General features: G+C 43.9%; 2 protein-coding genes across 3 annotated transcripts in view; one reads left to right on the plus strand and one right to left on the minus strand.

Moving 5' to 3' along the window:
- gria4b (glutamate receptor, ionotropic, AMPA 4b) overlaps nucleotides 1-4,330 on the plus strand; it is a 91,708-nt gene extending 87,378 nt beyond the window's left edge. The window contains exon 16 of one of the 2 annotated variants that reach the window (XM_076749924.1): nucleotides 2,363-4,330. In XM_076749924.1, the coding sequence (XP_076606039.1) occupies nucleotides 2,363-2,527 (165 nt within the window). In that variant the 3' untranslated portion in view covers nucleotides 2,528-4,330. The remainder of the gene's footprint in view (nucleotides 1-2,362) is intronic. The other variant, XM_076749923.1, reaches the window with a different exon arrangement.
- Nucleotides 4,331-7,651: 3,321 nt separating this feature from the next.
- Nucleotides 7,652-21,384, minus strand: LOC143332536 (14-3-3 protein epsilon). Its single transcript, XM_076750109.1, has 6 exons — nucleotides 21,187-21,384; nucleotides 15,308-15,507; nucleotides 13,874-13,980; nucleotides 12,357-12,563; nucleotides 11,430-11,566; nucleotides 7,652-8,793 (listed from the first exon to the last, which is right to left on the minus strand). The coding sequence occupies exons 1-6, from the start codon at nucleotides 21,248-21,250 to the stop codon at nucleotides 8,735-8,737; spliced, it is 774 nt and encodes a 257-aa protein (XP_076606224.1). The 5' UTR covers nucleotides 21,251-21,384; the 3' UTR covers nucleotides 7,652-8,734.
- Nucleotides 21,385-21,945: the final 561 nt, after the last annotated feature.

The following is a 21,945-nucleotide window of genomic DNA, read 5'->3' on the forward strand; positions in this document are numbered from 1 at the left end:
CCTCACTAGCTCCCTGCACAGAGACTGTAAGTGAACCCCATCGTATCCTCGTGCTAGCTTCGCCGTGCTGAGTGACTGTCGTGACCAGTGGCAAAGCGCTTCCCACTTCTCTGTCTTATCTGCTAACTATGTGGTCATGTGACGTCCTGGTCTGCGTTGGAGCTTTTTCTCAATGTGACAGGAAGCGATGAGTCATCCTCAGACATGACGTCGCCTCTACCGCTTCGCAGCTTGTGTGGCTGCAGACGTTGGCCCTCATTTATCAAGCGAGCGTACCGTGTGACCCATTTTCCTGCCAAAATCCAGAACGTATTACTCACTCTGAACTCGGCGAGAAGATAACACTCATGCTGTTATTCGAAAGGGCTGAAAGTGCTTGACAAATGTGATGATTGATCGGCCTCATCAAAATCTGCAATTTGATCAGGAGGTCGTGTTTTTGAGTTCATGAGGATAAAATGTGAGAATCAAGATGTAAGTTTACACAAATTCAGTGAGATTACGTAGTTTTATTGGCAGAAGAAGAAGTCTTAAAATACATTCAGAAATGTATTAGACGTCACCACGCCGCTCTTAACATTAACACCTGCAGCACATGAGCAGGTAGGAAAGGCCTGTTAAATGAGGACCAACGTCTTACTTGTACAAACGTCTACTCTTGTGAGGACATTTCATCAAGCTGCAGCACATTGGTCCATCTAATGTCCAGTCTGCCCCTTCTTCTCTCACAGCGAACCTCTTAAACCGGAGTAGTACATGCTGCAGCTCCGGGATGTCACTGTCTCACGTCTGTCACTTACAATAGAGCATCAGTGTACAGCCAGAGGACAAATTTAATGAGCGCCCGGCCCTGAGCACACAGGAAGCCCTACATAATAACGCCATGTTTTAACACTATATATTGTAAGGCTAAAGTCAACAGAGTGAAGAGTCCCTCGAGCCGAGCTGTTTTTATTGATGTGAGCTGTTTTCTCCGGATATTTCCCTCAGGTCCTTGACCATTAGACTTTCAAATATCTTTTCACGTTCGGTGTATATCTGTCCAACGTGGTTATGTGTCCCCCATCAGCACAAACTCTTCATTAGCTTGACTGTTGCTTAGTCAGCTTCCCTGTCCCACGGCCTGCAACTATCACTCACTGTGTAATAATTCTGTCGCTGATGGATTTACATGCAGTACGGGGCCGGCTTGATACTGTACTGAACGGCTATAAAAGGTGTTTTCTGCTACACGGCTGTATATAAATGTGTACTTGTGCAGCTGCTGTTTGACAGATAATGTTGAAGCAGATTGGAGTTTTAGCTCTTGGAGATGGAGGTCAATGAACATGTGAAACTGGGCAGACGCTGCGTTTTTGTTCATCTGTGTTTTAATCACGCTGCAGGGATCGGCTGATCGACCACGACATGGAGCTCAACGTAAACGCTGAACCCCGGGTCGGTTTTATCCATTTCCAGTTCCGATTAAGTTTATTCAAACGAGACGATCAAAAGAGAGAAAGGCGAAGTGACTTTGTGCAACTCTGAATGGAAACTGAAAAGAAACAAGGGAAAATATGGAGCCACAGATGGCTCGGAGATACAGACAAGATGGTGTCTGTTCTGCTGCGAAGTTCCACTTCACAACAGTCTCAAGACGACAGTTTGAACCACAAGCTGTAAAATACCAATCCAGTGATGGTAGAACAGGCTCATTAACAGGTTTTGGGGGAAAATGGACCATCAAACTCGTGTAAGACAGACTGACTGCCCGGCTTTAGAGAACAAATCTGACAGGCGACAAGACGCTGGTCCACACGTAAATACGCCACACAAGTTTAAGTCACGCTTTAACTACTTTGACTGCATCATTACAGCCAGGCCACATTTCCTGAGGCGGCATCTAAAGCGAAAACGTTCCTCTTTGTTTTATCCCTTGTGTTTTTTCACTGGGCTTCAGCAGAACTCATAAGCAGACAGTGTTCAGTGGATGTTTGTGGCGACGTCTCCACGTTACATCGATTTAACAGAAAACCGAGGTTTACTACACCTTTGGTTTTATTTTCTACGTAGGTTAGAATCAGCAGAGTAACAGCTGAAATCTGCTGAACTGAAGCACAAAGCAAAAAAACTGTAGTTTTTCTGAGCATTTCCTCATTCTGGATCAAAACATGGACAAACAGGGTTTCCCTCATTCATTTTTAAAATGTTAGCTGTGTCTCTTTAAAAAACGTTCCACTTTACAGGAAGTTTTCTCTTGATTGAGGATAATTTCTGAACCCGTTTGGTACGAGCCCATCCTAAAACTCCAATCTGCAAGCATACAAGTTTTCTTGCTTTCATCTTCTCTGTACACAAACCCATCTCTCTGTTCTGTCCTCAGCTAACATTTACAGAAGCCATGAGGAACAAGGCCCGTCTGTCCATCACAGGCAGCGTCGGGGAGAACGGACGGGTGCTGACGCCCGACTGTCCCAAGGCCGTCCACACCGGGCCTCCCCTCCGCCAGAGCTCCGGCCTCGCCCTGGTCTCCTCTGAGCTCCCGTGAAAACCAAAAACCTCTCAAGTGCCTTATTCCAATAGCAAGAAAAACAATAATCACACCGCCCACGAAACAACCAGAAACTAATCACAAAGAAACAGGATTCACACACCCAACAGGCCACCTCCAGTGGGCGAGGCGGGACCGACAGGCGAGGCGCGAACAACCAATCCCACTGTTAGAGCTCACGACCTGTTGAGGATCGACGGTTTCCCTCAGAAATCTGTGGAAACCAGAGGCAGAACAATCTGGACTCTTGACTTGCGTGGTGACACAGCGAACGTTTGAATCAAAGGGTCACGGGAATTCAAGCTTTCCTGCTCCAGTGACGGAAGAGGAGCAGAGAGGAAGACAGCGAATAATATCATGATATATGATAACGACGAAGACCAGAAAACTGTAAACTTGAAACTCAAAACTGTGCTTTTTTTTTTTTTGGATCGCTGTGAACGGACAAAAACTGAACCACAATCGATTGTTTTCAGACTGGACAGTATTCGCTGCACAGACGTGAGCAGCGTTCAAGAGACAACAATCGCTAGATATCAACGAGCGACACTGGGAGAGCTGCAGCTCAGTGCCATGAAGATACGAAGGAAAAGATTTGTATTCATAATAACGAAAATGAAATCTATTGATATTGAATATATGAGCAAACATAGGAAACTGTGAACATAAGTAAATATGTATATTCGGTGAAAAACAAACTGAGGAATCTAGCTGTACATAGGGACGACTGGGTCACATGCTTGCTTTTTAAACAGATGTACATAGCAGATACTGTAGTGGACAGACAGACAGACAGTTCTTTTGTAAATCATCTTTAAAGATTTTATTCATCGCAATAACGAAAAGGATGATGCCACTTGAAGGAGGAGGCGTGTGGACGGCAGTGTTAAAATCTGTGACGTGTTGAATACTTAACTGTACTATATAGGAATATTCAAAGTCTAAATGTGAAGGGGTATCAACTGCCCAAATATTCTGATACCTGTTAACATACAAATTCATTAATATATTCAACGATGAATGTTAAGTAGCTCCACCCCCAACCCTTAAACCACGCCCCTCACTGTGCAGACGTAGACCCGGACAGAGCTCGCGAGCAGAGCTTTAGAAACCAAGCTTCTGCCGTCAGAATAGAACTATTTTTCTCATTCTTTGATCTATTTTTTGTACGGAGAAAATAAAAAGAAACTGTCCGTCTCCTGGTTTTAAATGTCGACAGTCAAGTACTATCTGGGTAGATCTTTTAGACCATTATGTGTCCACGCGAGGACGCGAAATTGAAAAAAAAAAAAAAGAAAAAAAATGCCATTTCTCTCGCTGTATGTTATTTGAAGTGTCTATGCTATTTCCGGTACGACGTGGATCCCGAGCTGTTTGTATGCTGAACGGTGACTGGGGCCCTTCCTCACTGAAACACTGTGGAACCTGCAGGGAGGCTGGACACGCTGTAGCAGACATGTATTTGCTCCAGTCTCACCCACTGCAGCGTCCTCGTCTCCTTTGCATAAACTGAGGGACAATCTGCAATAGGACACAAGACGCCACATCTTCAGCAACACCAGCCGGCGATGCTGTTGGTTCTTAATGTTTTGGTTAATTCCGGTTCTCATCTGGTCCCCGCGCACATGCTGTGGCCGGACGGGGGACGTCTGCAGCGGAGAAACCAGCTGAAATATTTCAGGTCATGCCTTTTTGTCCTGCCATCCGTCTTTAGAGCTGAAGTGTAATACGGCGTCGTATTTTGGTTCAATTGTAAATCTTTATTTTGATCTTTTTTAAGTAAAAAGAAATTTCAAATAGCAAAGTGCTGTGTCGTTCTTTGGTTCGTGTGTATGTCCTGACAGTAAAATATGTCAACTAGCCCCAGGTCTCCTCATGACTCCCTGGGGCCCGACACCTCCAGGGGCCACCGAAAGCCTCAGATTTCCTGAGTCACAGTTGGTAATAATTTGATTAATGGAGATTTTACAAATATCTTGAGGACGGTCCCCGTGTCAAAATGGAGCTTTAAAACCAGCTGTACATATAGTAAAAGTAATGTACATATGAATGTATAAATAATCATAATGAAGACAAATTATATACTTTGAAATGAGTCATTCTGTATAATGAGGGCTTTTACTTGTACACTGTGGTATTTTTTATTTTATTTATTTTTTTAGTAAAATCTTACTCTAATTGTACTCCTTACTCCACCACTGTATGAAGGTGATACATGTACACATATATACATATACCAAGAAGTAATACCTGTGAATACATGACGGTTAAGCCAGCAGAAAGAGAAGAGAATATGAGTGATGTAAAGAAAAATCAGCTTTAACCTTGGCAGATGTTAAACACTGCAGAGGATTTGTGTCCCTCCTTCAGTTCACCTTCATGATGAAGGTCAAACCACGAAGCTCATACAGGAATACAAAGTACATGTAGCTGCACAGACCAGGGCCACTACCAGAAGAGGACGATCATTCATTTGGTTTTATTCTGAAGTCGATTTCAGTTCATTATTTCCGCATATTTTAATGTTTATTTGCACTACATAAAGTTACAATTATTTAAATTACTATAAGTTTACACATCTGCCCCAATGTCACGTGAAAATGATTAAATCCTCCTACAATCAAACCTTTTCACATTCCATCAACTGCACACAGAGTAAGAATAATCATTTTAGTGAGTTTGAGAAAGCAGCAATTAATTAGAAAACATACAATTCACAAACAAATGTACATACACACAGTGGTTTTTCTATCCTGTATGCTTTTTATCTCGACCCTTCTGTGCCTCTGGTTTCGTTCTTTGTGATACTTTCTGGCTGTAACGACTTAATTTCCCCGTTAAGGGATCAATAAAGTCTTATCTTTCTGTCTGGCGACAGTAACCATAACAACGGCAACAACACACTCAACCAGTCACTGAGCCGCAGCCGTGAGCAACACTCACGTGGGTTGTCCCTGTGACCAATCAGCTGTAGCGCTCAACATCACGTGCTGATGGCGTCAAGACGCACGGCAAACATTTTACACATTACTTCCTGTTAGCCGGTTTCCCGCTCAGTTTTAAGATGAGGTTTCATCAGAGACACATTCAGTGAAACACACGGATGATAAATCCATTTAAATTAACCTGCTGCTTTAAATAACCTTACAGTTATAACTCCTCACTGACCCTGAGGTCCGCCTGCTGGCCGAGGAAAAGTTTTCTGTTGTCTGTTCTTCCGTCTAGCGACACAAACGCGACGCTAATGTTCACGCTCATACACAGTTAGAAAGATAAGATCGTTGTGAGTCAATTAATCGAAATTATTTCAAGATACAACCACGACAGGAGGCATAGCAAACACCAACGGCAAACAGCTGTTTGTGAAATTAAAACAACTCAACGATTTCGTCTCTCTGTGATCCACAGGTTGATAAAACTCTGACAAAAACGACCTGGAAACATCGATAAAGGTCCAGAAGATCCACCGCAGTAAAATATGTAGTCCAAAACATGAAAATAAATCACAAAAAGATATTTTCTTCTTTCAAATTAGCAGCAATGCGCTAATCTTATACTTATCTCCTACGGTTTCCCGTTTCAATTTCCGGAAATGTGTACTAGACAGCGCCATCTTCTGTCCAATGGAGTCTCGAGTTTCAAACGAGACCTCACTTGACCAATCACCTCTGCTGTATGAAACCTAGCAACTAGAAAGCCAATAAGCAGTCAGTCTGAGCTGAGCGACCTCCTTCTTTTCCACTGTGCGGAGATTGATTTTGCAGATGATTGACATTTCTAATAGCCAATGAAATTCTGACCACTGTGAGACGTCAGAGAGCAAATTTCAATTGAAAGAATATACATACATACTTATGTACATAAATATAATCAATTGCTTTTTCCAGAGAAAACATTAAAGTATTCGGTAAGGTCGTTTTCACACCTGACCAAGCGGACTCGGTTCGATTGGGGAGCTGAAAGTCGCAACATTGTTTCATTTATCACTTGTTTCGGCTCTGCTTTCACACCGAACTTTCTGAGCAGCATCACGTGGTTGAAAGGGGCGCTCGTCGATTGGACAAAGTAGGAGGGGAAATCCCTCCCTCCCGGCCCGGAAAAACAACATTAAACATGGAGCATTATGTGAGGTTCGTTCGTTTAAAACCCATTCCCCCCATTTTCTCACTAAACTGTTTAAAAATGTCATTGTTTTTGAGAGTGGATGTCAGAAGTAGGTTTATGTGGTCATCTGACCATATTTCAAGGAGAGTTTTGAGCTCTTCACCTGTCCCCGTTTGTCCTTTCGCCATGTTTGTTTTGGTTTGCAGAGCGCGCTGTACTTCCTCTGTCCTAGATGCACTGTGTGTAGCGTCACTACGTACATTTGGTCCCGTGTTTGGTCCGGTGAGCTTTCACACTGCATACGAACCGAACCAGGGTTCACTTGCAAGCGAACCGAGACCGTCTCGAGTTAGTTGTTAGCATTTTTTTTACTGAGTTTGGACGAGTTTGGACAAGTGTAAGGCTTCGTGCTGTGGTCCCTTTGTGTTTTCCAGCTAATAAGGCTAACATATTTAAATATGCTTAATACTGTGTAAGTGAGCTCAAACCTCTTTTCATTTTAGGTGTTTTAGGCTCATTTTTGCTGGACTGGTAGGGAGATTAAATCATCACTGAGGTCTACATGAGGACAATGTTAAAAACTAAATTGTAGATACTTAGAGGTAAAAAGTGAATCATTCCAGTAACCAGCTGTGGAAAGCACAGTTACTCATGTACTGTTTAAGTACAAGTTACAGGTAATTGTATTTGTACACTTCTTCACAGCAGTTCAGGCTGCTGTTATCTGATATTTAACGCACCAGTATTAATAGTGTTTTTTATAATATCAGTCATAGGATTCTGAACGCAGCACTTTTACTTTTAATGGAGTATTTTTACATTATGGTATTGGTTCTTTTACTACAGCACTGCCAATAAAAGAAACTAAAGAAAAAAAAACAGGATAAATGCAGAATCACTGCACTAAACTTGGGACTCTTTGTCCTGGTGGCCTGCACTGCCCTCTAGTGGTCAAAAATCACCCATTAATATTAAAATCCATCAAACCACTTAAAGAAAACATCTCAGACGTGTTAATTTAACATTTTTCAATTTGAAGTTTAATGTTAATTCCATGCTGTGTTTCAGTAAGAATACAGATGGTACTTGTGGCTCCGGTGAGAACATCCAGTAGTACAAATCAGATTCACGTTACACATACTGAACAGAAGGAAGAGAGGAAATGAGAGGAAGGAGACGGAGTCGAGACGAGGAAAACCTGAAAGAGTCAGGGGAGTAAAGATACAGCAGGCCTCTATTTCCCAAACTTTTTTTTTTTATATAGTGCCAATGCAAAACTGCATTACATTACAATCAAGAGTGTTGAGCATTCCCCTCCCACGCACACACACACGCACAGTTTGTCTGCTAAAAAGCCATTACCTAACTATCTGCCATTAGCAAAGCGCTACAGCCTCGCAGCACAATACTTGGTCCGAGAGTGGACAAGAATAGAGGTCAGAGTGATGCTTGGAGACGGGGGACATTCTGCTGTTTGCCATTAAAAAAAGACCTATTGATGTGTTGAAGGAGCAGGTTTGGTAACCACAAAGTAAAGAGGGCACTTAGTTCTTCCTAAAAGCTTTAACGCATCCCTTTTAAACCTCCCATCGCTGCTATGTTTCCTCAATTTGCAAACTGAAATGACTCAAAACCGACTGACAGAAGCATGGACAGTATACCGTTCATGAACACACATACACAGGATAAAGTCGAACAGCAAAGTATTGTCTTTAAATAAACTTTTGCATATGTGTGTTACAAATACAGGCGAGCGTACTTGGCAACAGATGATACAGCAAAGTAAAGCAAATAAAAACAGTAAAAGAGGACGTGGACCTTAAAGGGTACAGGCTTGCAAAATGAGTCATCAAAAAGAAGGTGGGACCCCTGGAGAGTGGAAACGAAGACCCCGAGGGGGCCCTGAGGGGGCTGGGAGATGGCGTGCATACGAGGAGAGAAGGTGAGACAGACGGGAAGAAATGGACGAAAAGGTAGAGAAAGAGTGTGGGCTGCAGTATAAACCCAGCTGAAAACTGTGGCTGGGGACAGGAGCTAGTGCTGGGAGGAGGAAGAGGAGGAGGAGGAGGAGGAGGAGGAGGAGGGCTTGTCTCGTGTTGCTCAGTCTTGCTGGGTCTCTTCCTCCGCATCCTGCAGTGCTTCTTTGTTCTGTTCTTCACCTGAAGTAACGACAGAAGCACCAACAATCATGGAGGCTGCAGCTGAACATCTTCCTCCTGCTGTTCACCATCATCATCATCATCATCAGCATTTACGCGCTAAAACAATGAATCTGAAGCAGCAAAGACCCAAATATTCTGAACTTTAGTCCCTGATATGAGGCAATCTCCTAAAACACTACATTTCCCATGATGCAATGCAAAGAGCATTTCAATTTGGACATAAAGCTGTACGTTATGAACATCCTGGCTTTGCATTAACAAGCTGGTGTTTGTATTTAACTCCACGTGATCGTTACCATTTGATAAACTTCATGTTAGTGCTAACTGTTAGCTGCAGCAATGCCAACAACACACAAACATAAAACAAGACAACACAAAGTCTTTGCATCACATGAATCAGTTAACAGCATAAAAATCTAATAAAATGTGAATCGTTTGTAAGACTGTGCCGTTTCACACTGATCCCAGGCCTGTTTTCAGTTTGCTAAACACAAAATGAAATGAGTTCAAAAAGCTCCTCAGCAAAGAAAGGAGGAGAAACGTGACCTGCAGCACCTCCGGTCAGATTCAAACTCACAAAACTGTAGTTTCATGTGCATCATCTGCCAAAATAATGCAGCGTTCAGAGGCCATAACGAGGTGCTGACAGGTTTACGGTGAGAAATCCTCATTTTAAAGAGTCAAACTGAAGTTGTGGTGAGTTCAGCGTGCAGCCATCTTTCTGTCAGACACGGCTGGGAGCAGAGATCAGTCAGTCATGCTACAAATAAGTCCAACATTTTAAGTGTTCTGCAGTGTTTATCGTGTCAACATGCAGCCCAGTGAGCAAGAGTTAATCCACAGCGCCTTCCCAACAAGCCGTGGTCAGATTTACTGAGGGGATAAAATGCCTTGTGGGCCTGTACAACTGGTTGCTTAGAAAAGTTACCATAGAGACAGCACAGCCATCCGTGTAATGAAGAATTAAGAGGCACAAATAACAAAGGCTTGAGAATCCATCATGATTAAAATAGAAACCGTAACAGCGCTCATTAGCACCGCGGCTAACTGGGATGTGAGGAAGCCACAGGAGATGGAGCGGCAGCCTCACATGCCGTTCCTGCAGCTTGTCATTGTATCACACTTCAATAAGCTGTGTTCAGCGGCGAAGGAGCAGGGTGTCCACAAGGTCTCAAATCACCCCTGGATTCAAATCTTTATCCGTCATGGTGGAAAACTTAACTCGTGTTACTGCTCACATTTCCTAATTAAATGTGGAGCTACCTTTTTTTTTTTTTTTTTTTTTTACAGGGGGCTGAAGTGAAACATGGACCTCCAGGACTAAGACAGCCTGAACTAAACTAACTAAACTCTGGAATATTTGCTCAAACAAACACAGCGTGTCGGGAGGGTCGCTGCGTTTGTGCAGACAGGAAGTGGAAACGATTAACAAATGATGCAACATCACCGTATAAAATTTCTGCTATTAGCAGCATTTTACAAACACCATTTATCACCAGCACGGTGGACTGACACCAGATCAGTGCTAAACAGGTTTGCAGGGCTGTCATTAAAAAAAAAAACACTTCCACCAACAGTCAGGTGCCCTCACGTACGCTGAATGAGAGCTCTCAGCAGTCAGTTTCAGACCAATCAGCTGAAGCCTCGTATTAACTCCAGACCAACTGAACACAGACTTCATATCACAGGGCAGATTACAGAATGTGAAACCTGCTCCAGTGCTCAAACGAACATCTGGCTGCTGTTTTAAGAACGATTTTTAATTAAAAAAATGGTTCCAGCTCAAAAAAGAAAACCTCAGTGAGACATTACACTGAGTCACAGCAGCTCGCCGGGAAGTCGAGTCGGGACCTGTGCTCTCTATTATTGTATAAGCTGTTGTCCTGGTGAGACGTAAACACAGCCAGGCATGATTTAGACTTGCGAACACCCTGCAGACTTTAAAACACACAGCACTCAAGTTCACGCGTGCAGAAAAAGGTGAAGAAGAGGTGAAAACGATCATAGATACACACATTTTAAATAAGTGCAGCTCTGAGCTGTGGGCAAAGGAGAGGAAATCATCTCCTCTCAACACCAAAACATTCAACAAGGCTGGACTTCATGTGAGGAGGTTAGTGAGGGATGTCAGGGCGGTGAGACAGGAGAGACAGCTGGAGGTGGAGAAGCCAGACAGGAGGAAGGACTTACAAAATACACTCGTTTAATGGAGGAAGAGTGAAGGAAGAGGGCTGTCCTTAAGACTCTACAGAAGAACGAGATGAGAGATCATTAGAGATGAGTGAGTCAGAGAGGGAGAGAAACCACCGAGCTGAGGGGAAGGTTAGAGGAGAGTTAGCAGCTTCCTCGATGCTTTTAGTCTGAGCACACAAGGAATATTTCAGAAACTTTCTTCGCAAACAATCAATCACTCCTCATAGTTTGATTTTTGTCCTGAGCAGCGACCGAAGGCTGCGAGGGTCTAAAAGGAGCAGATCGGCTTTAAGATCTGTCAGAGGGAAGTGACGAAGCTGATAGTAAGGAGCCAATCACCAGTCAGAATCACCCAGGAATGAACGAGAAAATACTAACGGCCGCCAGCTATTCGAGCGGCTGTAAGTGAAGCCGTGAGAAGAAAGAAAAGGCGGTCTCACCGTCTCCCTGCACGTCTGAGGTCCATAGTGTCAAGTTGTCACGTAGCAACTGCATGATAAGTGTTGAGTCCTTATAGCTCTCCTCGCTCAGCGTATCCAGTTCTGCAATGGCATTGTCAAAAGCTTCCTTCGCCAACCTGTCAGAGAGGAGACAAGAGGACACGGTCACACAGTAAACAGGTGGTGAAGCACGCACAGGTCGAATGTACACGGCTCGTCTTCACTGGATTTCCTCCTTTGACGGGCTGCTTTGGATTCTGATCGCAGCTCCTCTGCAGAGGCAGCGAGGGTTTGTGCCAGGAGGGAAATTAACAATCTGTTCCCTTTCAGGACTGTTTTCAAGTTGCCAGGTTCCTGAGAGTCATTTAGCCAACATCCCCGAGCATCCCGGGCCAACAGCTGGAACACTTTCTTTTCATGTGGGATCTGAGGCACATCTGAAAAGGAAAAGCTTTTCTTTCAGCATGTGGACGTGATTTACCCAAGTGGACAAAAACGGCAAACTGCACCCGACCTTTCCTGACCCACCGGGGACTTTCAGCCTCTGAGGGGCAGAAAAAACAAAAATCCAATATTCTTCCTCCTTTCAGCTGAAGAGAAAATGCCTGGCTGTGTTTTCCTGCCGCCGGGTGAGCTTTTCTCTCTCACCTGCCGACAGGTGTTCATGACAGGAAATATGCCACAAAAAACAACTAAAATGAAAAGTTGAGCAGAGTGAAGTAATAAGCGCAGCACACGGCACCTTTTTCCTTGGATGTCTCATATTTGAGGTGTTTAACGTCACATTCGGTGAGCGTCTGGAGTGGAGTTTTTCTTACTCTCTAACATTTTATGTACTTTTTATACTGGAAACACTCAATTCAACCTGCTCACTAAACAAAAACACACCAAACACCAGTTAGACAGACAGAAAACCATCACACCTACCTGCAAGCACGGTCTGGCGAGTTGAGGATTTCGTAATAGAAAACTGAAAAGTTAAGGGCCAATCCCAGACGAATGGGGTGTGTTGGAGGGAGTTCGATCAAGGCGATGTCGCTAGCAGCTTTGTATGCAACCAAACTGTTCTCTGCTGCCTCCTTCCTGTCGTTGCCTGTGGCAAACTCTGCCAGGTACCTGTGGTAATCTCCCTTCCTGAGCAGAGGAACGACAAAGTTCAGCACAAACACGAATTACAGCGACAGAGTCCACAGCACTGATCATACATTTGCATTTTTCTGAATTCATTTGTTAATGTTTCCTCAGTCGCAGCGTATTCCATTAAAACACTGAGCCTCTGTGGGTTTTTCTCTCATGCTGGTGTTTTAACTTACAAAAGAAGAGCAGCTAAAATGCCATTTCTTAAAGGAAGCTGTTTAATTGAGGTGAAACAAAGCGAAGTCAGCTGAGGAGCAGTTCTGTTTATCAAGAACTTTCAGAGTCAGATCAGCATCTCCGGCTCAGATGAGCAAAGTAAATACAGACTCCTGATGTGTTTAGTAGAAGTGCAATCAAAAGGCGACTGCAGCCCTGAGGGGACAGTGCAGCAGCTTCCAGACTGCGTTTAGAGTAAACCAAGTCGGAACAATCAGCAAACATTTCATTGCTGATTGAAAGTAAGCGACTGAATTCAAAGTCTGAACTCGGCGTGATGGCAGAGCTTCTGTCAGCAGACAGCGGTGCAGACAATGGTGGCTGGTGATGTTTCATCTGTTTGAAAGTTGCTGCCTTGACTTGAATCATCTGCTTATTTATGTAGGACAGGTACTGTTTCAGGCACAGGCATATCTGTGTGGCAGAGATTCGTTTTCCAGGAGGACAGCGAGTATGTAAGCTGTGGAAGGCCTGACCGAGGGCAGGACGAGCGAAGAGCGCCGGCTTTCCCTCCTCAGCATCACCATCACTGCATGGACGTTTTCAATGGGACAAGAGTCTGTTTTACTCAAAGCAACTCTGATTCTGCCAAAACCTGCATAATTAATACCAGAGCGCAAAACTGATTAAAAATGAACAAAACACTCCTGACCTTTAGTTAAACACTCCTCTGTATGCACGACATGACGACATAACCGTCAAATAATTAATGCAATGACACAAACTGCACCTCACAGCTGTGCTTTGGATTCAACGCTGGACAGCCGGGCCGATCAGCAAACAGGGATATTTAATTACTCGGTTAGGGATCAACTTCGGATCCACTGCACGCTAAGTCTAACAGGAAGTGGCTCAGACACGGACTTATAATAATAATTAACTGGCAGGAGGAGAGGAGGTGAGCAGCAATCTGCATTCTGATCGAACAAGGGGAAACCCATTCTGTCCCACACCCCAGTGAGCAAACGAGAAAATCAGGTTGATGCCAGCCTGATGAGACGACGCTGACTAGAAATGAAAATAATTCAAAGTGTTTGTGTCATTAGCATGAACATTTACAACAGAAGCACACACATTCATCACATACATACATTTTGTAGTAGAAAACCTTGGACTCTCCCGTGGTTGCAGCTAAGATGAGGTGCTTGTCCAGTACATCCAGAATGTCATTGCAGATTGATTTCAGCTCTTTCTCAACCTGCAGACGAAAACACACAAACGCAGCCGTCAATGGACCGTGTGGTCACACAAAACCAAAATTCACCTTTGAGCACTGAAATGCTGCTCAGAGCTGAGATTCAAAGAAACTCAGATTTAACATGTCAAACACGTGAACACATTCCGGTGTGAGCTGTGACTGACAGTAACTCGCCTAAAAAACACCAACACTTCCTACATTTGTGTTTCAAGCACCGACAACAAAATTCCCGCAGCAGCAGAGACGCACAGAGCAGTTTCTGGGTCCGTCCCCGTGGACGCATTTGTCACAGAGACACAGACTGAACGACTCAGGTCAAAGGTCAGCGTCGGCCATCTATAAGACATTTCTCACATCACTGTACGGCAACACGCCCTCTGCAAATAAAACAGCTCTTTCTTTGGACGAGGCCTTTGTGGTGACTTTGGGTGAATTTTAGAAAGTTGGTAACTTTGGTCACATTTGCTTTTATTTCTAAATAAGATGTTAAATAAGTCCACAACTGCAGATATGCAACATCTAGAGGCAGAGGACACAAAGGACAGAGCCATCAAACGCTAACAGCCCTCATGAGTTTCCACAGTTTGGCATTTAATGCTCAAAGTCTCAGATCTCTGAAGACAGACTCCACCAGCAGAAACTCTGCAGCAGAAACCTGATTTAAAGATGACGGTTTCTGCCTGCCTCATTATTTCACTCAGAGAAGCGTTGAGGCTGTGAAATCACACCGACTCCTCTCAAAGTGGAGACGCCAATCAGAGGAGAGTTTGAAAAGCCCGACCAAGAAGAGTAAAGAATCTCTGGCATCTCTTCAACTGGATATGAAAATCTGATTACCTGAGAGTGCATCAACTCACCTCCACGAACTAAAGGTAGGAAGCAACTTCAAATCAGCTCTGTCGATGCACCACTACAGTGCCATACAGGACTCTGAGAGCGTTAAAAATCAGTTGTATTTGCTCTATGAACTAGTGGAAGGCGATCTGTGAGGGGCTCTAACTTTCCACCAAATCAGTGTATTGCAGCAAGTTTAGCAGAAGATGTTCAGTTGGCGTCTGACTGGGCAGAAAATGGACTGCAGCCTTTCAAAGCTTTCAGGTTCTCATCAACTTTTCACAAAAGGAGGAATTAACATGTCAAAAACAAAGCATGCAGATAATGTGCATTGGTTATGTAAAGTGTGGTTCAACATTTGGCTCTGAAGAAGTTTGTTTAGACTGTTTTCAGAAAGAAACATGATGAATTTTCATGATCCAAACCAAATTCAGAAAAATCTCACACTGCTTCCAATCACTAAAAGCTGTTTGGCTTTCTGACAGCGTCTGACCGTTTTCCTGTATTCTCGGATCATCTTTAGTTTGTCTTCTCCGCCTTTGTTTTCTTCTTTCTGTTCGAGGCTGCTGATTATCCTCCAGGAAGCTCTCCGGGCTCCGATCACGTTCTTATATGCTACTGACAGCAGGTTCCTCTCCTCCACCGTCAGCTCCACGTCCATGCTGGCCACCTTCTTCATCGACTCCACCATTTCTGAGAGACACAGGGACACAAATGATATAAGGTTTGGGCTCGTCGAGACCCCCCCCCCCCCCACCCCACAGCACAAACAGCCCCTTAACACTGCACCATTAAGTCGTTGCATTTAGAGCCTGATAAATACACCAGCATGTCTGATATTATTAGCTGTTTTCATCTTATTATAGATTACCGATACAGTCACATGAGGTTTGGGTAAGTTGTTCACCGGCCCTGTGAAGACTCTGCCAGAGTCCAGAGTTTATTTTTAAGCCTGGTACAGAACATTTATCAATACACATGGTGAAACGTGTCAAACGTCGGGTGAGCATTCCCACAGCAGCACAGGCCTGGTGTTAAATGACATTTTGACCCATCGTCAGGTCTCAGTCGGTATCAGGCTGTGCCGTCATAAATCTCCTGAGCCTCTGACGGGTGAAGCAACTCTTTACCCCTGACCTAATGTACCTTTAAACTTCCTTTGAATCCAACACTCAGCCAAGCAAAGAGCAGCCACTCTGCGGGTCGACTGGGCCTTTTATCTCCACTGTCTGTGTTTAGGCTGAAACAGGTTGGCCGGTTCCACCTGACAGGTCGCTTCACCATTGGCCTGCTGTCCAGCCACCATCACCCTCTACATCCACCAGTCTTTCCAACAGACTAACTGGACCTCAATCGGAGAGTAAAGACAAGTTTATCTTTCAACTGTTAAATGAACTTTCAAACTCAGTAGAAATGTTGGTTACATACTGTTCCGCTGACCTGCAGGTGGCGCTAATGTGCCAGGATATGCAGCAAAAAAAATGACAGGGAAGAAGACCGCTTTGCAAATGAGGAAGAAAGTCGCTCGGCCTCATGCCTCGAGGAGTCATTCTGCACATACTTTCCTTTTAAACACCTTTAAATGATCCTTAAAAATGCGCCTTTAAGCCACATGTTTAGGTCAGAAAGGAGAAACGGCCGACAAACTGTTTCCAGATACTTCAAACAGTCGACCGTGTTCACCACCTGCAGATCGACTGACACGCCATCATTATGTAGATTATTAAATCACCACAGTCCACTGAAGGTGACCTGGTGTGTCTGATGAGTCACAAAGTTTTTTAACGAATGCATTAGAGCAGCTTTTGCTTTACTGCAGCTCATCGTGAGTACGATGTTTCAGTGCTGACGTTCAGTTTTTAAGGGTGTTTACGTTCATACTGGGTGAACTGGTTTCACTGGAGCTAATTTCTACTGAAGTCATTGTTCCTTTGAAAGCTGCTGGAGGTGTATTCTGTGGATTATTCAGAGTAACAGGGATGCTGTTTCTGGAGAGAAATGTTTCAACGCCAAACAAAGTTCCATCACCTCTGTTTGGAGTTTGACGTCCCAAACCTGCCAAATGAAACAAAAACCACCTGCAGGGCTCAATGCGACTGCAGGTAAATGTGAAAATATGTTCCCGTGAGTTGGGCTGATATCTAAAACCGTCTCCACTGTTACAATTACGAACATTTTTGGGGAAAGAGGCTCATAAATTGATTTTCTTGATTGAAAATAAGCACATCTTCCCTCCATTAACAAAGAGTTTAAAGCACAGAGCGGAGTCTTGAAAGGTTTCTGTCGTCCTCAGTATTTTGTTAATGGAGTGCCTGGGAAACTGCCCGAGCACAAGCTCCTCTAATGCAGATTGTCCACCTATGGACACCTACAGCGGGACCGGAGCCAGGACAATGAACCAGCAGGACGAGCGAGATCAGATGTGATTTCTGTCTTGCACATTTCAAATCTTCAAGGTGATGCGGGAGGGTGTGGTGTGAAAACTGAATATAGAGTCCAGGGATGAAATGAAAGCGATTCGACGCTGCTTTGAAGGAGCTGCTAATCAGCACAGCACAGTGTTTCTCTGGAGATTAACAAAACAGCCACAATACAGTCTGTGGGCTATTCAATGAAATAATGAGGAGAGGTGCAGAATATAAAGAATATATGTGGTGTCATTTCTGGATCAACCAGAGAATACCGGAAACAACACATTCTACTTTCATGCTTAGCGGGAAAATGCACAGGCTGCAGACTGGTCACAACCTCACATGCTAACCATGCTAGCCTGGACGTAGGAGCAGCGTGTCAATCACTTGGCTTTTCACTTCAGACAGGGTGTTATCTGCAGAGGCCAATCGCAGCTCTCTGTGCAGCGTGCTGGCGAAACCCGATACTTGATGGTTTCGAGCCAGGAGGAGCACTATGCTGCTTTGATCGCTTTACCCTCCAGCCCGGCCTGCACTCAAACTGAATGACCTCTCTGTGCTTTTTCAACATTTTCTCAGCATTACAGGCTGCAGATCAACGGCCACCGAGCCAGACCCAGACTGACTGGGCTTCAGAAGACTTTTGGGGGGGGGGGGGGGGTGGTTCCAGAGGTGTTTCACCGCCAACGCTGTGTTTCCTGAGATATCATGGCTCAGGGCTCTTAATACTACAATACCCATGAGCCTCCGCGAATCAGAGCAGCAGCAAATTTAAAATGCTTTGTCGTAGAACAAAACCCGCTCCAGAATTCACCCACAATACACCCAGAATCTAAAAATACATTGATTTAAGCTTTCAGTTTCCAAAACACCATTATCTTTAACTCCCACCCACCGTTAGCAGCACATGCAACAGATTTTTATGGTCTGTGATTGGATGGTTGTTGAAATGCACCTTGGGAGTCATAATTGTAAAGCCGTAAATGAACTGTGTGGATTATTAACTGAGAGAGTTTCACACAGAGACACACTGTAGAAGTGCTTCAACTGTGACTCATGTAACTTGGTCTATGGGAAAAATGAATGGAATCAGTGGAGCCCAAAATAGCTCCTCCCACTTCACAACTCCCGCCCTGATTTGGACGCCAACTTTGAGAGATGCTACAAAGGGCATTACAGTCTGTCTTCAAAGCTGTGCTTTGTGCAATGAATGCTATAAAAAGCATCCGATTGAGCAACAGTAACTGTGACATCATTTCATTGCTGCTTAGAGCTAAGACAGCATGCGTGTCATGTCAAACATTGAATATGTCCCCTATGGTGCATGTGCAACATTACACATTGGTCTGAACACAGCCTAACTGTGGTTCCAGTATCCACTGAAAGCCTAAAAAATGACATGAATTCAAGCAGATTGTTCTTCTGTAACCAGTTTTTGGGTTATTCTGTTCATTTCTCCTTGATTGTGGCGTCTCTGTTTACCTTCAAACTGAACTGTGTGTTTCTCTTTCTGTCTCTTCAACTGGAAGTCATAAATTATGTAAAAGCAATAATACCTGTTTTTATTTATACAATCACTAACTCCCAGAATGAGATAGTAAATACAATAATTTCATGTCAGTTGTATACAAATCAATGTCATTATACACATTAAAAATAGACCAGGAGCATGTAGAGACCAGAGCACCGAACAGAGCGATGACTGACGTGCACCTCGTTGACGCACTGAAAAGAATGGTTGAAACTGACACCGGCAGCCACAGCACCGCCCAAACACAATGCAGCAATGTCGGGTGGACACGAGGGGTAAGACTGTGTAGCTCCACAGCACAACACGACCACACTGGTGCTCGATAGGGCTGTTGATGAATAACAGTGATTGAACTAATATTTGGCCATAAAAGTGGAGCTGTGAGAACTTTAAGTGTGAGACGACAGGTTAACACAATGTGCTGACCTCTTATTGGCCTGCTTCTTTTAACTGTCAATGCCTTTATCACATCAATATAAAAGGGGAGAGGCTGCGAGGCAAACAAAGCAGTCACTGAGGATGAGAAACTATTCCATAATTTACGTCAGACTGAGTCTACAGACAGAGCAGAACCTTCTCCAACGTTGCCAAAAGTTAAATTTGTTCAGTTAATGAGCACAGCTAAGCTACCGATCTACACCACCCAGGTAGCTCGTGACCATCATCAGTTCACTAAGTTGCAGCATAAAAATATAAAATAATCACTGATTATTACTTAGAACAAGATCTCAGGAGCCTTAAAACTTTGGGCTGTGGTGACTTAAGGGTATTTATCATTATTTTCTCAAAAACTATCAGACAAAATGATTACTTGAAAAAAAAAAACACCCTATAAATGAATCAATAGTGAAAATAATCACATCCTGACAGACAAAGAGAGAAAAGGTGCTTTGAGTTAAAGCGACTATAAAATGAAAACTTGGCTTCAGACTGTTCATCTTCTTCCTATTATCACACCTGCAGTGGTTTTCCTTTCAAGATACCGTTCCCCAGTACTGCACCAGTAGCCTACTTACATACTATCTAATGTGCATTATGGGCATAAGTTGACGCAGCACAATGCGTGGCCGCCGTCTTCTACCTCACATTAGTGAGCTGAGGCTCTGCTGTTGTGAACAGCTGTGCTCACTTGACCCCTCCATAAACTGGACTTTGACTCACACCAGCAGTTAAGGCAGCATGCAGGCATGTATCTGCCGTCACTACAATGTTTGATTAGATTTATGGTGCACTTTCTGATGTCACTCAAGCTGCTTTTCTGTTTTACAGACACAATATGGGAGTACGTCTGTGCCGTCTGAAGCTAAATTCACTAAGGAACTATGAAGCAAAGGGAACTGATGTTCTAGATGTGTGTTGACTGTGGGAGTAAACCAGCTGTACTGTGCCTTTACCAGTGAACAGCTCCATAAACTACTGGTAAGACGTCTTCCAGTCACAGAAATAAATGTTGGCTCAAGCTAAACTTCTGGCTGAGTTCGCTGCTCGGCCACCAATCACATAGTAGCCATACTCTCTGCCCCGCCTAGTCCGGCGCGCCATTGGTTAAAAACCTATCAATCAATGCACAGGCCAGCACGCAGGGCGATGTTGGCCTCATTAAAAGCAGCAGACGGAATGCCAGCTTGGTTTTAAAGAACAGGGCGAAATAGTCATATCTTACAGCTTTTAACGAAGAAGCTGTTTTGTATTGCCACACAAATTCACCTGGGACAGCACAGACTGATTACCTTAAACTAGTTATTAAAAGGTAGCTCAAAAAAAAGATAACGCCACTCTTAAATTCGGCTTGATCCCAACACGAAGTTAAGAACTTAAGTCCAATTTAAGTTTCGTTTGGCTTTCACTAGCCTGCCAGGCTGGAAGGAGCTTCACTGATCAAAACACTTGGTGGGGGCGGTACGTTAGCACTAACTGTGGCACATTTTTTTGAATATATTTTTCTGCTGAAGCTTCCGATTGATGGATCAGATTCAGCAGATTCAGCTTAGGCTCAGCTCGTGTTTGGTGGGGTGTGGACATTTGCTGCAGCGTTGTTTTTCTGAATGGAGTTCGGCGTGACGCGTGTCGGGGCTGAAGAAAGGCTAGCCAGCTAGTTAGCAATCTGGATAGCTAGTGTCCGCTAACGAAGGATAGTGGATCGTAGCTTAGCTCAGCGCCTAACAAGCTAAACGTTATCTGGGCAGCGGGGCACGCGACACAGCGTGCGTTTCATTCCGCAAAAAACGCGCTTTCCCTCTAAACCGAAGGCGATTTAAACGTTAACTGATTCATTCTGCTGAAGACATCTCCGCCATTTTGTCTCTCGCCCAACAAATCCATGTGAACAGCTTTACCTGCGTCTCCAAGCCCCCTGCGCAGGGAGACAGAGGGGGAAGAGGGGCCAGGCGTTCTACAATGGCCGTTTAACTTACTTATTCGGAGCCTTACCGTCATATCTCTCCGCTTGTTCGGCGAGTTTCGCCTGGTATACTTGGTTGTCTCTATCTGCCATGGTGCTCGGGTACTGGGACTGTTCGCGGCGTCCCGGTGCAAAGGGAGGATTATCGGCTGCTCGGCGATTCCTGGTGGTGGATCAGCAACAGCACTGTCGCTCCGCTGAACCGAAGACCCACCGGTAGCACTGGCGTAAAGATGGCGTCGCTGCTCCATCCGGGAAACCCACGCAGCAGTCTTCATCTCCGCCTACGCCCTCGTGCCAAGTCCCAAAATAAGGCACTCTGTGAGATTAGCCCATTAAACTCCATTCAAATATCGACAAATCCAGTATCAGATAACCTCTAAATACATCTAACATCTCAACGATGCAGCTATTTTTATTCAAATCTAAAAACTCTTCCATTCGGCATACATATAAACCACAGAAAAGCATTTATTTAGATATTTTAACTTGAGATTTTCACAATGATATGGTCCTCTTGTATGTTTGAGCTGATGTAATATTTTACTAAAAACGCTGCATCAGTAAGCAAAATCAAGCTGAAATAAACCATCAAATTGATGTAAAGTGAAAAATTAGTAATCATACATGCCTGAATTATCATTTCTTAGTGTAGGTGAAGCCAAAATATTTATATATATATATATGTATCTTTCAATTTTATTTTATACTTACACTACTCAGTATTTTCCATTTTGCAATAAATATGATTAAAATGCAGATTACAATTATCAAATATAAGCCTATCT

The sequence above is a fragment of the Chaetodon auriga genome, chromosome 15 (assembly GCF_051107435.1).
Source record: "Chaetodon auriga isolate fChaAug3 chromosome 15, fChaAug3.hap1, whole genome shotgun sequence".
Classification (NCBI taxonomy): domain Eukaryota; kingdom Metazoa; phylum Chordata; class Actinopteri; order Chaetodontiformes; family Chaetodontidae; genus Chaetodon; species Chaetodon auriga.

Coding starts and splice junctions, on each gene's coding strand:
- LOC143332536 (XM_076750109.1), bottom strand. CDS start 21,250: ATGGCAGATAGAGACAACCAAGTATACCAGGCGAAACTCGCCGAACAA. Junction 15,508..21,186: donor ACAAGCGGAGAGATATGACG/GTAAGGCTCCGA, acceptor TGTGTCTCTCAG/AAATGGTGGAGTCGATGAAG. Junction 8,794..11,429: donor CTCAGACGTGCAGGGAGACG/GTGAGACCGCCT, acceptor TCGTTACTTCAG/GTGAAGAACAGAACAAAGAA.